This window comes from Danio rerio, chromosome 14 (assembly GCF_049306965.1).
Source record: "Danio rerio strain Tuebingen ecotype United States chromosome 14, GRCz12tu, whole genome shotgun sequence".
In the NCBI taxonomy this organism is placed as follows: Eukaryota; Metazoa; Chordata; class Actinopteri; order Cypriniformes; family Danionidae; genus Danio; species Danio rerio.
The window spans coordinates 49,877,680-49,894,519 of NC_133189.1; the positions used below are offsets into that span (position 1 = coordinate 49,877,680).

The 16,840-nt window shown below is 38.4% G+C and overlaps 1 protein-coding gene across 3 annotated transcripts in view; it reads left to right on the plus strand.

Moving 5' to 3' along the window:
* Positions 1 to 612: 612 nt before the first annotated feature.
* Positions 613 to 16,840, plus strand: part of rab11fip5b (RAB11 family interacting protein 5b (class I)) — a 34,674-nt gene continuing 18,446 nt past the window's right edge. For 2 of the 3 annotated variants that reach the window (XM_017359168.4, XM_073922222.1), the window contains exons 1-2: positions 613 to 1,457; positions 12,948 to 13,450. In XM_017359168.4, coding sequence (XP_017214657.2) covers positions 1,078 to 1,457; positions 12,948 to 13,450 — 883 coding nt within the window. In that variant the 5' untranslated portion in view covers positions 613 to 1,077. The remainder of the gene's footprint in view (positions 1,458 to 12,947; positions 13,451 to 16,840) is intronic. The other variant, XM_073922221.1, reaches the window with a different exon arrangement.

Genomic DNA, 16,840 nt, shown 5'->3' on the forward strand with positions numbered 1-16,840 from the left:
TTTAATTTGTCAACTCTCATTATTTCCTATATATGGCTTTTTTGCTTTTGGGAGTTGGTAAACATATTCAAGGGCGTGCACAGATGGGGAGCATTTTAATTGAATGTAGTGGGCCGCTCTGCCCCAAAAGGCTAGGCCCGATTCTTTTTTTTTTTTTTTTTTTTGTCCCAGTCCAGTCCTGATCAAAAGTATCCAAAATTGCTTTCTTGTAGCTTGAGTATGTGAATAAAATATCATTAAAATATATTTCAAAAGGAAAAAGACGAATCAAACAATTTTGAAATAAGTGAAACCTGTAAATAATGACAGAATTTTCATGCTTTGGTGAACTATCCCTTTAAGCGTCACTTGCCATTTACAAATCCACTCCTGTCACCTCACTGGATAGTGAAGCCTAAACGCATAGCCTAATTTTAGTCTTTTTAATTTGCCTATTTCTATTTCTTTTTTGACATTTTAAAAGCGGTATAAATGTAATGTCATATGCAGCAGCTTTATGTTGCTCATTCTTCAGTACAAGAACGATTCGTTCAGTTAAATGATTCGTTCGAACAAAATGATTCGCTCGCTACTTGATTCCCTCAAAACTGCAAGAGCGTGAAGTTTTCCAACACTCATAATAACGGCGCGTTCCCCATCTGACTCCCAGCCTCAAAACTAGCGACTAGCTCCGCAAGAGCTTTCCTTGCGTTTTGACACCACTGCGGATTTCAGCTGCCTTTCTCTTTAATTCAGCTGGAGACTTTATTGCGGAGCCCCCACAAAATGTTGGAGGGCGGGCCGCGCAGCAGCAGCGCAGTGAGTTGTCAAAAAATCGGTTGTGATGAAGCTCCAGGACGCGCACTCCGGTAAATACATCTGAAGTATACGATCGCACATTTATCATCAGCGTTATTACTGCAGTCGTCGATTTGATAGAGCCGGATATATGTAATGATAACAATAATAATAATGCGGCGATTTCTCCTCTCTCTGCAACTTCGGGCGGCGGACAGGCGCAAGGGCGCGGGCGGCGCATAGTTATCCAGTGCGCAAGTGCCATTCTGCGGGAGGATCTCCCCAAACAGCCGCCACGGGATGCCTTTGATCAGCTTGGACGACGAGGAGCAGCGATGGGTGCCGACGCATGTCAACGTGACCGTCCTTCGCGCACGGGCGCTGCGGACGAAGGGCAAGCAAGGCAGCCGCTACGTTTACACCATCATCCAGGTCGGCAAGGAAAAGTACACCACCGGCCTGGTGGAGAAGGCGGAGGAGCCGCAGTGGGGCGAGGAGTGCGCGTTTGAGCTGCTGCCGGGGCTGCTGGAGGCAGGGGGCACCAGCGCGTACCCGCCCGGGAGCAGCAACCTGGTGTTCACTGTGATGCACCGCGTGCTGATCGGCCTCGACGTGTTTCTCGGGCAAACTATTGTTCCGCTCGACAAAGTTTTCCAGGAAGGAACATGTCCTAGAAATGAGTGAGTATGACAGTTCATGTTGGCATCAATTAATAAGCCTCCCGTTACAAACAGCCATTAACCTTATTATAAATGTGATAATATTCAGTACTAACATCTTAAAAACAATGTCTGTTAGCTGAACATATTACTTTAAAAATATTTGTAATTTAAAATTTTCTGTTTAAAAACATTTTATAATATTGATTGTACATTTATATTATTTTATAGTATTTTGTTTTGTTTTTTAACATCTATCTATCTATCTATCTACTGTATATATCTTTCAGTTTTTTCAAATTATTATTTATCAATTATTAAACCATAATGTAATACCGTACAAAAGCATTTTTGTAAATGTAAACAAATATGTTTTTAATATCTCAATTAAATAGAAATTAAAAAAAGACATAATTTTAGTTAATTATAGCAACCCTAATCGTTTGTTCATTCCTGCTAAAAATCAAACCTGATCTTAGCAGTTTATCTCACCCAAAATGTTTATAATTTACTCTCACTTTACTCGTTTCAAACTTTACTGAGTTTCTTGAACACTTAAGAAGATATTTTGAAAACATACTGAATATCTATTATTGTTCTCCATATATTTGTATTTCCTGCTATGGATGTCAGTGGTTACAGATTTTCAGCTTTCTTCAAAAGTATCTTTTTGTATCAAAAGTATGCTTTTGTGTTTAACAAAAGAAATTGAGATATGGGTTTGCAACCACTTGAGGGTGAGTAAATAGTGAGTAAATGCTCATTTTGTTTTGTGAAATAATAGTATTGACAAGATTTACGCACCAAAAAGGTTTCTTTAAAAACCGCAAGTGCGCAGGGCATTACAATACTAGTTACTAAAGCAAAATTTCCCATTTCCAAAATTTACCATGCTAAAATAACTCAAACAAAACCTAATTTATATTATTTTTAAAAAGTAATTACAGTGCACAACATATTTACTCATTTTACATAATTACATATGCAATTTAAATAAATAAACTATAAACTTAAAAGTAATTCATATTCAAAAAACAAACATTTTTTGCATTCTTTCACTGACTCTCAATCATTCCCACATGACAGCATGATATAATGAAAAAGTGTAGCCTCAAGATAGATCTAGCTTTGTGCTAATAACACCCTTACAGTTTCATGCAATTCAAGGAACTACTATAGACTGTTTTTCTGGTGTTTCGGTTGATACAGTCCTGGGAAATTTGGCACATTCATGCCAAAAAAAACCTTGAGCCTGTGATTTTGGGTTGAAGAATTTCTGTGCACCCTTTTCACATTTGGACAGACACTCTCATTTACAACAAATCCAAACTGCAGGAAGAATCTTTTGATAGCCACCAAATGATAGCCTAAATTACTGATGCCACATGCAGTATTTACAAATGCACGGTGATCGAAGCCACACCAGCAATCCAGTGATTCGTGGGAAGCGCAAAACCAACACTGTTTTGAATACCAGAGTAATGGGATATGTTTTAACAGACACAACAACAGCAACATACTTGGAGGGGCATGCTGCGTCTAGTCTTGATCAGTCCTCATTGCGTATATCACTGGCACAGAGTCATGCGTCACACAGGGCAGTACCAGTGTGTGTCAATCTGTACTCCAGTTCAACAAACACACATTTCACTGCGTTCATGTAACATGCACAACATTCCTGGAGTTTGGTTTCTATTTTTATTTGATCATCCAGTTTTTTCTACATATGATTTTAAATTATGGGTTAATCTTCCAGTTTGGGGTTAGAGTTTAGGGTAAAGTTTTCAATTTGGGTTATGTTTGGGGTTTTAGTTTGGGGTTAGGGTTAGGTTGGGTGTTTCAGTTTGGGTTGTTTAGAGTTAATAATTTAAGTTTGCGGTTAGGATTAGGTTAGGTTAGGGGTTTCATTTTGGGTTAGGGTTAGTTTAGAGGTTTCAGTTTGAGTTAGGTTTAGTGTTAGCGGTTTTAGTTTGTGGTTAGGGTTAGGTTAGGTTAGGTTAGGTTAGGTTAGGTTTGTTTTTTTGTTATGTTTAGGGTTAGATGTTTTCAGTGTTGGGTTAGGTTAGGGGTTTCAGTTTGGGGTTAGGGGAGGTTAGGTTAGGTTAGGTTAGGTTTGTTTTTTTGTTATGTTTAGGGTTAGATGTTTTCAGTGTTGGGTTAGGTTAGGGGTTTCAGTTTGGGGTTAGGGTAGGTTAGGGGATTTAGTTTGAGGTTAGGGTTATGTTTGGGGTTAGGGGTTATAGTTTTGGGTTTGCGTTAGATAAGAGGTTTCACTTCAGGTCATATTTAGGGTTTGCTGTTTTAGTTTTGGGATTAGGGGTTTCAGTTCGGGTTATGTTTAGGGTTAGGGGTTTCAGTTCGAGATATTTTTTGGGGTTAGAGGTTTTAGTTTGGGGTTAGGGGTTTTGCTTCGGGTTATGTTTAGGGTTAGGGGTTTGAGTTTGGGGTTAGGGGTTTCAGTTCGAGTTATGTTTGGAATTAGAGGTTTTAGTTTGTGTTTAGGGGTTTTAGTTCGGGTTATGTTTAGGGTTAGGGGTTTGAGTTTGGGGTTTGGGGTTTCAGTTCGAGTTATGTTTGGCATTAGAGGTTTTAGTTTGTGGTTAGGGGTTTTACTTCGGGTTATGTTTAGAGTTGGGTGTTTGAGTTTGGGGTTAGGGATTTCAGTTCGGGTTATGTTTGGGGTTAGAGGTTTTAGTTTGGGGTTAGTGTTTGGTTAGAGGTTTCAGTTCGGGTTATGTTTAGGGTTAGGGGGTTAGTTTTGGGGTTTGGGTTAGAGGTTGCAGTTCGAGTTATGTTTAGGGTTAGCGGTTTTAGTTATGGGTCAGGGGTTTCAGTTTGAGTTATGTTTAGGGTTATGGGGTTTAAGTTTGGGGATGGGGTTTCAGTTTGAGTTATGTTTAAGGTTAGAGGTTTTATTTTGGGTTTAGGGTTAGATTAGAAATTTAGCTTTTGGTTATGTTCAGGGTTTTTGGTTTTAGTTTTGGAATTAGGGGTTTCAGTTCGGGTTCTGTTTAGGGTTAGCTGTTGTAGTTTGGGGTTAAAGTTAAGTTAGAGGTTTCAGTTCAGGTTATGTTTAGGGTTAGGGGTTTTAGTTTGGGGTTAGGGTTGGGTTAGCAGTTTCAGTTCGGGTTATGTTTGGGGTAAAGGGTTTTAGTTTGGGGTTACGAGTTTCAGTTCGGGTTATGTTAAGGGTTAGGGTTTTTAGTTTGGGGTTAGGGGTTTTAGTTTAGGTTATGCTTTGAGTAAGGGATTTTAGTTTGTGGTTAGGGTCAGGTTAGGTGTTTCAATTTGGATTATGTTTAGGGTTAGGGATTTCAGTTTGGGATTAGGGTTTAAGTTTGGGGAACCACATCCATTCAAAATAACTGAAACTAATTATTTTAAATAATTAGGTTGTGCTATATATGATCTATATACAAAGTCAGATGTATGTTTGGCTATTTTTTATTCATCATAAAGCAAATAAGCAAGAAATGACAATACTCTCTGTTATTTTGCAAACCTAATAAGATCGATGTATTTGTTAGACATAAAACTTCCCAAGAATCCCAAGAGTCCTAAGATAGGTCCTTATGTGGCTTCAGGTATTTTTTGTGAAGTTTCAAGACATACAGTATCTGATCCATATGAATGGCCCAATCTCTTTTGAATTATCTTTCTCCAACCTCTAGATTATTGTCTTTTTGTTTTCTTTACAGTACAGTAATATTCAGAGTTGCACACTACTGGAGAACTGCAATGTAAAACTTACACCCATAAACACTGCTTTAGAATAACCTCACATCAGCATTAACTAGTTGTTTTGTAATTAGATGCAAAGATGATATACAACATATAGTTTTTCAAATGTACATATGTACAAATGTACAACTTTCGAGGAATTATAGTGCTCATGACTATTGAAACACATCATCATCACTGTTTATAAAAAGGTTGCTTTTTTTGTTGTTGATTTTTTGGATTGCAAAAAATAAATTACAACTTTCATCAATGAATTAAATATAAAATGTTCCCTTGCTCTTACTTTTCCCCCACCACTGTTACTGTTTCTGTACTCTCAGCCACTATCAGCCATTTTTCGTCATCTGCACATTCCAATGAATTGATGATTTGATTTGTTGTCATTAATTTTCAGAATCAATGACGGACCCTTTTCACATTTCCGTTTCTCAGCAGCAGAAGTCGTCATAGTTGGGTAAACTTAGAGCGCAGAGAACAAGAGAGTACAACAAATCAATTTTTTACAATCCTTTTGGCTGAAATAATCAAAGAAAATTTCCACAATGGGGTATGACATAACCCTATTGTGTCGGAATAGTTGGCGGTTCATTCCACTGTGGGGACCTCTGATGAATAAGGGAGTAAGCTGAAGGAAAATTAAGGAATGAGTAATGATTAGGGATGTAGAATAAAATCATGCAGAATATGTATTTTATATAGTACTAATAAACAGTCAATATTTTACTAATAGCTAGGTTTTAAGCCACTAGTTATTATTGAGAATTTATACTTGATGTAAAGTGTTACCGTAATGTCTTAATTCTAATAATTTGCCTTTTAACATTGGATGGATGGAGTATGAGGTGAATAATGACACTTCATTGTACCCAGTTTTGCTAAACACTCCACTGATTGTTTACAGTTTAACAGAAGTCCTTCTCATAATTCACCCGAAGCATCATGGGATGTAGGAAAAATAGGGTTTTAAGACTTTGCACATCTAATATAGATGAAATTGCGTCATTAGGAGGAGTGAATCATTTGTCATGGGAGGAAGAGAAGAGGAAGGTGGAGACCTCTTGGCTGAAGCCTCTGTAAACAAGTTAGAGAGGAAGTGAGCCATGCTGAGCAAAAATAACATTGTTACTTTCATAGTCAGTAAACACATTGGCTTATTCTCAGATCCAGCATCCAACTCTCAAATTCAGATAATGTTTGGCTAACGAACAGAATTGTAATTTAATTATAATATATGTACTATGCGCTTCATTGTTATATTGATTAGACTTGTGTCAGTGTAAGTATTTCTTGACTGTAATGATGCAACAAAGAGGTGCAGGAATGACAACTTTGTCAAGACAATTTACTTGGGTTGTTCATAACACTGTCAATAGGGCTGTGCCATTAATCGCAATCGCTATTTAAAATGTTGCTATTAGCTAATCGCAAGAGGCTGCAACATGAATTATATGTATTTAATTTTCCCCATCCAGAGCAAATGCGTGACAGCCGTCTGTGTGTGATAGTCTTACTAGCCAATTGAGTGAGCTCACTCTCATTCTGCCCAATCAGAGTTGCACAATGGAACTTGCAATGATGCGGAATGACCACATAACCACCCACACACACACAAACACACACAAAAAGAAAGCGCTTGCGAGTGGGATGATGACATTTGCTGCTTCAGAAGCCTTAATATCGGGTGAATTAATATCAAAGAAAAACAGGACGTCGGTAATATGGGAATATTTTGGTTTCAAAGTCACAGACAGCAAACAAAAACAGGTAATTTATAAGTAGGCCCACACAGAATCTGCGCGCGCAGAATTCCGCAGATTTTCCGCAGAATTCCGCTGATTTTTAGCCCATCATTAATTCTGTTTATTTACTTGAGTAAATGTGTAAATCTGAATTTATTAAGTTTTTATTCAGTAATTTATTACTTTTTATTGTATATATTAAGATTTTAGATATGATACTCCGCTGGATACTCCCAAAATTATTCCGCAGAAATCCGCAGATTTTTACCAAAAGTCTCCGCAGAAATAGCAGAAAATGTCCGCAGATTCGTCTGGCCCTGTTTATAAGAGTTGTTGCCACAACACAAGAAAATACAGTGTTGGGCAGTAGTGTCGCTACAAATAGTGACGCTACTAGCTTAACTACATTTCTCAGTAGTGTGGCGGTAGCGTCGCTACTTTCTAAATCAAATAGCGTTTCAGTAGGGAAGCTATTTTATTAGTCAAGTAGTGCAGTAGCATCCACAAAGCTACATTTACAGACCGCGGATTAATAAGTGACAGACCGACATTCACGAAGCTGGGAGACTGGTATATATATATATATATATATATATATATATATATATATATATATATATACACCACTAGTACCACTATAGTTGAGGTTAAAAAAAATCTTAAAGAGCTGGAGGGCATATGCTGGACTACTGTAGTTACATGGCAAACAACATTGCCAAGTCAACATTCAGTGTTTATCCTGACAAACTTTCATTTTCTAGTGAAATATAACACTGCCGTGTTCCTCTCTGTGTTTCAGCTCATGTATGGAGAAAGGTCTGCACACACTAACTCTGATTCATCACATGTCATTGTAGGCGTGAGGCTGTTCTGCACATCTGGCTTTAATTGAGCTCTGAGTTGCGCGTCTTTCTCTCCAGTTTCTGCCGTTTGTCTTGGCTCTCTGCACGTGTGCGCACATGAGGTGCTCAGTGGTGGACCGGAAATGGAGGAAATAGTTTCACCACTGGCTCTCTGAGAGACAATGGGACGGCACCATGCTAAGGCAGTAACATTCGTTCAGGAGGCCCCGGCATGTGTTTGTGCCGCAGTGCAGGTCGAAACCATATGATTCAGTGCAGAGCAGGAAATTGTAAGTTAGAAAAGTGAAAGAGGCCATTAGTGAGAGCTGGTGTTGTCACTAGGGCTGCACAATATATTGCAAAATTATTATTATCGCTATAATATTATTTGCAATATATATATATATATATATATATATATATATATCACAGATGTGATAAATTACATTTATTCTATTCAATTCATCGTTATTTCTACACTCTCAGAAATAAAGCTCAGCTGTCATTGGGGTGGTACATTTTCAAAAGGAACAAATTTGTACCTAAAAGGTCTGTAGTAATACCTTAAGGCAGGGGTGTCAAACTCAATTCCTGGAAGGCCGAAGCCCAGCACAGTTTAGTTCCAACCCTGCTCCAACACACTTACCTGTAGGTTTCAAACAAGCCTGAAGGACTCAATTAGTTTGATCAGGTGTGTTTAATTAGGGTTGGAACTAAACTGTGCAGAGCTGCGGCCCTTTTGGAACTGAGTTTGACACCTGTGCCTTAAGGGTCCATATTAGTACCTAAGTATTTTAAGAGGAACACTTTTGTACTTTTTAGGTACTAATATGGACCCTTCTGTTATTAATATGGACCTTATAGGCACACATTTGTACCTTTCGAAAAGGTACCACCTCAGTGACAGCTGCCGTACCTTTATTTCTGACAGTGTATAGCGCTTTCACAATGTAGATTATGTCAAAGCAGCTTAACGCAGAAGTTGTAGCGAATTGAAACTGTGTAAGTCCAGTTTTCAAACTTGAAGTTCAGTTTAGTTCAGTTCAGTGTGGTGTAATTTTCACTGCTGAAAGTCCAAACGCTGAAAAGCAAACCCATCGATGCGCAGCTTCCCAAAACCAAGTAAACCAGTGGTGACAGTGCAGAGGAACAAACTTCATCAGTTGACCAATTTATGCAATCAATTGTGCAAATTTGACCAATAAGATTGGGACTTAATATCTTTAACCCCACTTCTCCAGTGGTTGCTGTTCTGCTATTGACTGGAGCAGCCTTAAGGTAAACCCAGAGCTAAAAATAAACACTAATGGGTGGAGTCAAAACGAGAGAGGAAAATGAAAGCAGCCAATCAGAGTCAGAATATCTGCTGAGGTTTTCACTCAATTATGCGGTTTTAAAGACTAAATGTTTGCACCTTGTTTTCATGTGAATTAGAAGTAATTAGATCTGAAAAGATATATTTTACCTGTTTATTTTAATATTATTAAATAAATAAATGATTTTTAAAAATAGCTAATAAAAATAGCATTTTTCTCGGGAAATTTTATATCGTAAGACATATTGTTATCATAATACTCAACATCAATGACACATATTAAAATATTTCCCTGCATCATACAGCCCCAGTTGTCACCATTACTGGTTTCAAGGTAAACCACTGTACAATTTTATTATTACCGTTTCAAAATTTCATTTATTATTAAAATTGTATAGTGATTTTGATAACTCACACTAAATTCTTTAACATTGTGATTGAGTTTTTTGAGTTTATTGATTATAATTTTTTTACTTAGATTTTTTTGTCTTGTTTCTAGTCCAAATATCTAAAAGTTCTTAAATCAAGAAGCATTTTCTAGACAAGCAAACCATATTGTCTTGTTTTAAGAAATAATATGCCAAAATGAAGTGAGTTTTTCCTTAAATCAAGCGAAATAATCAGCCAATGGGGTAAGCAAAATCATCTTATCACAAATTGAAAAACAAGATTATTTTGCTTATCAAATGCCAACTGACTCAAACTTTGTTCAACTTTGTTACTGTGAGGCGACAGTCCTAACTACCGAGCCACCGTAACACACTTCGTTAAATCACACAAGCTTTTATAAAGAAGCTTAATGCAATATTCTAAAAACATAAAATAACACAAATTCAAGTACAAAAAAATCCACTATGCAGGGATCCATGTTTACACAACGCTGCAAATATTAGCTGTCAATTCATTTTCAAATTCCAAACTTGGGGCAATAAGTGTGCATGGCTTTTGTTTTGTTTTTTTTGCGTTTTCTGTTAGTTTTAACAAAACTGTGATAACATTGATAATTTATTTTATGAATTTTAGTCACAATAATCATGATATGGAATTAGTGTATAATGTAGGAATATATTGATCCTCATTCTGGATGTATTGTTATGCAGGACACTTTATAGAGAACTTCTTGGCAGCTCTGCAGTCTTTAAAGTCTGACTTATTTTATAGGCATTTCACAGAGCGCCATTAGAGATGTTGACACAGTTGTCGGAAGTGACATGTTTAAATGACAGTAACAGCAGGATGAGGCAGGAGTTCACCCCCACTGTCAGCTCTAGCCAAGACAGTCCCTTCAGATAACGGTACTAAATCATTAAATCAGCACCTGGTCACGAGAACTAGTGACGTAACCATTCTCACACACTTTGATGTTTAGCATCATCAGAGATCAGAGACCGGAAAACCCCCTCACTGCAAGACATACTGAATCTAATCTGTCCCATTGTGTTCACACGTCTATTAAGATTTTTTTTTTTTGTAAATCACACTGACCTCAAAATCTAACTGACTTTAAATACCTTAAAATAAGAAGAATATCTGGCAGCACAGTGGCACAGTGGGTAGCACAATCACCTCAGCAAGAAGGATGCTGGTTTGAGACCCAGCTGGGTCAGTTGGTATTTCTGTGTGGACTTTGCATGTTCTGCCTGTGTTCGTGTGGGTTTCCTCCAGGAGCTCCAGTTTCCCCCACAAGTCCAACAACATGTGGTATAGGTGAACTGGCTAAGCTAAATTGTCCATAGTGTATGTGTGTGAATGAGTGTGTATGGGTGTTTCCCAGTGATGGGTTGCAGCTGGAAGGGCATCCACTGCGTAAAATGTATGCTGGATAAGTTGACGGTTTATTTCGCTGTGGCGACCCCAGGTTAATAAAGGGACTAAGCCAAAAAGGAAATGAATTAATAAAAAAGAAGGTCCATATTGACCATATTTGGACCGTTCATGAATATTAATGACCTCCACTCTGGTGTGAAGCTCTCACGGATACACTCACACACAGCGTGATGTACGCTGAACAAGGGCATTCATTCATTCATTCATTCATTCATTCATTCATTCATTCATTCATTCATTTTTGGCTTAGTGGCTTTATTAATCTGGGGTCAACACAGCGGAATGAACCACTAGCTTATTCAGCATATGTTTTTTGCAGCGCATGCCCTTCCAGCTGCAACCACTGGGAAACAACCACACATACACTTCGGACAATTTTAGATTACCCAATTCACCTATACCACATGTTTCTGGACTCGTGGGGGAAACCGGAGCACCCGGAGTAAACCCACATGAACACGGGGAGAATATGCAAACTCCATACAGAAATGCCAACTGACCCAGCTGGGGCTCGAACCAGTGAGCTTTTTGCTGTGAGGCGACAGCACTACGCACTGCGCCACCGAGCCACAGACTTTTTTCAAGATGATTTTAAAAAAATCCCACTGACCTTAAACTTAAAATAAGAAGGTTCATATTGACCATATTTGCATCGGTTGTGAATATTAATGAGCTCAACTCTAACATGAAGCTCTCACAGACACACTCACACACACACAGCATGATGTATGCTGAACACGGGCTATATAATATTACTTACAGAGTCAAAAAACTATTTTATCAAATAACTATTTTTATTAATGGTGATAATTCAGATTTGTATGACAGGAACATTTTAATAAATTGTAAAAATGTTATACAATATTACTGTTTTGTTGTGTTTTCATTAAATATAAAGAGCCTCAATGAGCATGAGAGACTTTTTTTCAAGATGATTTAAAAAAATTACACTAACCTCAAACTTAAAATAAAAAACTTAAAATAAAATATCCATATTTACCATATTTAGATCGGTCATGAATATTAATGAGCTCCACTCTGGCGTGAAGCTCTCACATGCACACACACAGCATGATGTATGTTGAACAAGGGCAATATATTCATTCATTCATTCATTCATTTTCTTGTCGGCTTAGTCCCTTTTTTAATCCGGGGTCGCCACAGTGGAATGAACCGCCAACTTATCCAGCAAGTTTTTTTACGCAGCGGATGCCCTTCCAGCCGCAACCCATCTCTGGGAAACATCCACACACACATTCACACACAAACACACTCATACACTACGGACAATTTAGCCTACCCAATTCACCTGCACCGCATGTCTTTGGACTGTGGGGGAAACCGGAGCACCCGGAGGAAACCCACGCGAAGGCAGGGAGAACATGCAAACTCCACACAGAAACGCCAACTGAGCCGAGGTTCGAACCAGCGACCTTCTTGCTGTGAGGCGACAGCACTAATTACTGCGCCTCTGCCACGCCCAAGGGCAATATAATAATACTTAATTTGTCAGAAAACTATTTTAACAAACAACTATTTTTATTAATGGTGACAATTGATCTTTGTGTGACAGGAATATTTTAATAAATTGTAATAATGTAACTCAATATTACTGTTTTGTGATGTATTTATTAAATATAAGCAGCCTCAGTGAGCATGAGAGTCTTCTTTCAAGATGATTTTTTTTTTTAAACTTTAAAACTTAAACTTTAAATAACTTAAAATGAAAATGTCCACATTGACCATATTTGGGTCGGTCATGAATATTAATGAGCTCCACTCTGGCATGACGCTTTCACAGACACACAAACACTGAACAAGGGCAATATAATAACACTTTTTTTTTTTGTTAAAAAACTATTTTAACAAACAACTTTTTATTAATGTTGACAATTGAGCTTTGTATGATAGGAATATTTTTAATAACAGCCTCGATGAGCCTGAGCGACTTCTTTCAAGATAATTAAAAATAATCACTCTGACTACAAACTTGTAAAAAACTTAAAATACCCTTCAATGTTGTTGATTTGATCTTCTTGTATTTAAGGTGGCTCAAGCTGCACTCCAAGGCTGGCCGAAAGGAGAAAGAGCGAGGAGAGCTACAGGTCACCATCCAGTTCACCCGCAACAACATGACCGCCAGCATGTACGACCTGACCGTAAAGGACAAGCCTCGCTCTGCATTCGGCAAGCTGAAGGACCGCGTCACTGGGAAAAAGAGGGATGTGGAGTCCTCCTCTGCTATCCTGCCCGGCCGCTACGCCGCTCTGTCCGGGTCTGTGGGTCCACCGTTTGCTGGAGATGGTGGATCTTATGAGGCGAGTGAAGAAGACGGGGTGGAAGAACACCGGAGTAAGGTCAAAGACTTCTTTCTAAAGGGGAAACTGCGCAAGAATTCAGACACACGCTCTTGTTCATCGCTGGCGTCAGACAGCAGCATGGCGTCGTCTGCTGGGGATCCATTCATCCCGGTGGAGATTCCCAGAACACCGATTTACAGCAGCAGAGTCATGGAGCCCTTCCGCATGGACACTGAGGAAGCGATAAAAGGTCAGTCGTATCTACTGTAAGAGATTACACACTAATGATAAATTCATAAGGATTATTTTTTAAAGGTGCATCGATTCAAATGATTCAAAGCTGATTCTTTGGATTTGCTCATTTCTTTAAAGGGCCATGACACCTCGCACTTTCGTTTAAAGTCTACTTCAGAATATTTTCAAAAGATGCATGATTAATGGGCGTGGAGCTCCGCGAGCGTCAGGCAGGAGTGGGCGTAGCCAGCAGGGGAGAAGGGGAACGAACAACTGTTGTTGTCAGTTAGCTCACAAAATGAGACAAACCGTGAGTTTATAGTTTACAAAGTAAAATGCAAAGAAATGAACAGTGATTTAATGCCCTGCTACATTTGTTATTCGTAATTTCATATACAGACAACCACAATTTATATCATTATAAAGATGTGTGTTCATGTAAACCCTATAAATGAGAACTTCTCCCTCAATCCCCGTATCCAGCAGACTCAGTGCAGCAGGTCTCCTTACCTGTCTATTTTAACCATTAGCCCTGCTGGTAATCTGGAGGATTTAGGCAAACACAGCAGCACAGTGATGTGTCTGAATGTGAATGAACTCCTGATAAAAGACAGCGTCCGCCATTCTCTAATTCTCGTGCTGCTCTCCCGACAAAAATGCTAGCAGCACACACACAGCTATATCGTATGATCGGCCCTGACAAGATCGCGGGGGAAAACATGCAACAAACCCCGTGGATCATGGAAACAAACGCATATGAGCCTTTATGAACAGCTAAAAACTGGGTGCTTGGGTCCGTGTCTCAGCTCGGGCTTGACTCTGGCAGGTCTGGCAGGTCTCATGAATAATTAAGCAGCCGGCTCTTCTCATAGGATAAGAAAACTCCGCTATGAATAATTATGAGAAACCGACGCGTCACCATTGCACTTGCAGTACTGCGCTACGTCGCCGATTTTGATCCGCCCCAAAAATCAATTTAAACCCGGAAGCTGAAATTAGCTGACAAAAGCTCAAAATTATCCAGTTTCCCCCACAATTAAAGCTGACAGGTGCTAACATTGTCTTAACTGATGCTCAACACACACAAATCTGTTAATATATAAAAAAAAGTTCTCCAGTGTGTCCTGAACCTTTAAGTTAAAGGTACAGTAGGTGATTGTGAACAGAAATATTCTTTGTTGTTCTGGTTGAAAGTCTCCACATTTCAATAGTGCTGATTAAAGTAAATGCTTTAAATGTGTTTATGGGTAATTCTTCAACTTTTATGTCCTTTGATCATATATCCAAAATATATATCATTTTGTTCAAAATCCTTTTTCTTTGTCAAACTAATAATAAAACTTACTTTTTAAAAATGTAATAGCTTTCTATTATATATTTTTTATATTATTCAACCTCCTTTTAGGTGTCAAAATCACTGTTTGTACCTTGTGGCAGAGTTTTAAACTTCAAAAATGAAAATAACATTTTAAAATATTATTTATCTGGCATCTATTAATGTATCTTAACTAAGCACTAGTGAAATAATTTAAATATTTTATAGGTATTAAGGTGAGACTATTATCATATTATTTTTCATACAAAATATAGCTGTCGCTACATCCAAATTAACTTGAAAATGAGTTCACGTGCACAACCGCAAAACCCCTCCCTGCCTTATCCCTCGTATAATTATGGTAATGACTCCACTTTGGCAAAACCAAACGAAAAAGCAAGCAAGAAGAGAAACTTCGCAGAATGTGAATTGGAGGGGCTCCTATCGGAGATAGACCAGAGAAAAACTGTGGTTTTTGCAAGTTTGTCATCCGGAATTAATAACAAAAGAAAAAAATAGAGTGGGAGAGTTTAGCTGACGCAGTTAACGCAGTGGGGTCTGAACATCGCACTGTGAGTGAATTAAAAAAGAAATGGTCCGATGTAAATGTGCAGGTTAAGAGGAGAACAGTAACGCACTGTCAAAGTGTGGACCGAACCGGCAGGGCAACAGGGGATGCTGAACTAACACCCTTTGAGGAGAGAGTTGCCTCAATTGTGGGTGACACTTTACTGTCTGGAGTAGTATCCGTGTCTGTGGGAGACACAGATGTATTAGAGGAACACTTTGTTAGGGGGTTATAGCAGCACCCACTGGCATTTCAGCTGCCCAATCGCCCACTCTACAACTGACCGAGTGCCTGCCACCTTGGAGCTTCATCCCAACCATGCTATTTGTGAGGATGAATGAATCATGGGTTGACCAAGGCCACCTTGCCACAATACTTGTTAAGAGCATTTGAGCATCACATATTATTTGCACATTTATTGAATGGAAAATTTCCCATTCGCGTATGCAAATTCGTCTTCAGATGGCACCTTTATAGCAATGTGTGTGCAGTCAATCACTCCGATTACATTGGGAAAAGCGGCGATCGCTGCAAATTGCGCTTAAATGTTTGGCTGGTCAACTGCATGGTATGGAAACCTTATATACCTGCTAGACATGCTGATAATCCCGTCCCATACAGCTGCCATTGCACAGCTCAAAGATACTTTGTAGTGTGCAATTTAACACAATTGCCTCTAGGAGTCGCCAATGGAAATAAAACAAACACACACCAGAAATGCCAGGCATAAAGTTGGCATGGATCAATGCACATTCTCACGTTAATTTCATCGTTAGTAAATCCAAACATGAGCGTGAAATCTGGCGTATGCAAAGGTTTCAACCCAGGCTCATTCTAAAAATGTAGTCCCATGGACGTTTCTGGAGACTGTGAAATATGTCCCGGGAGGTACGTGTTTTTGCAGTGTTTGTTTTTCGCGAATCCGCGAGAGGCTACTGTGTGCGCTTATTCGTATCTGAAATGTCTCGAGTGATGTTCGCACATGCGCTGTTCTCGCTTAAACCCACCAGAAGCCGCTGTTGACTAGGCATGCAACGATTTTAGATTTTAATTGTACGATTATAGTCTGCGAAATAATCACGGTTTCACGGTTATAACGATTATTATGCATTTATTCATTTCAAAACACTACTAGTTTAGTAAATCACATGAAAACTTATTATATTTTAAAGTGTTGACTATTGCTACTCAGTAACCAATTAACACAGCACAAAAAACAAACAATAGCTCATTTGTTTTTGGCATTTAAACGTATATAACAATTTTACACTGAACAATAAATAAGTAAATAATTAAATAAAAACAAACATTTGTAATAAAAATTTTGTTTGTCTAATGTAAATTTAAGCTTCAAACTCGCTAAGTATCTTCGTTTTAAAGAGAACAAATGTAGTCAAATGCTGCTGAACCTTTTGATCAACTATATTGCAAAAATTGTTAGTATTTTTCGATTTGTATTTTTCTTTACCTCTGATGTAGAAATGTGTATATTCCATACAAAGTATGAAGCTAATCTGTCAGTT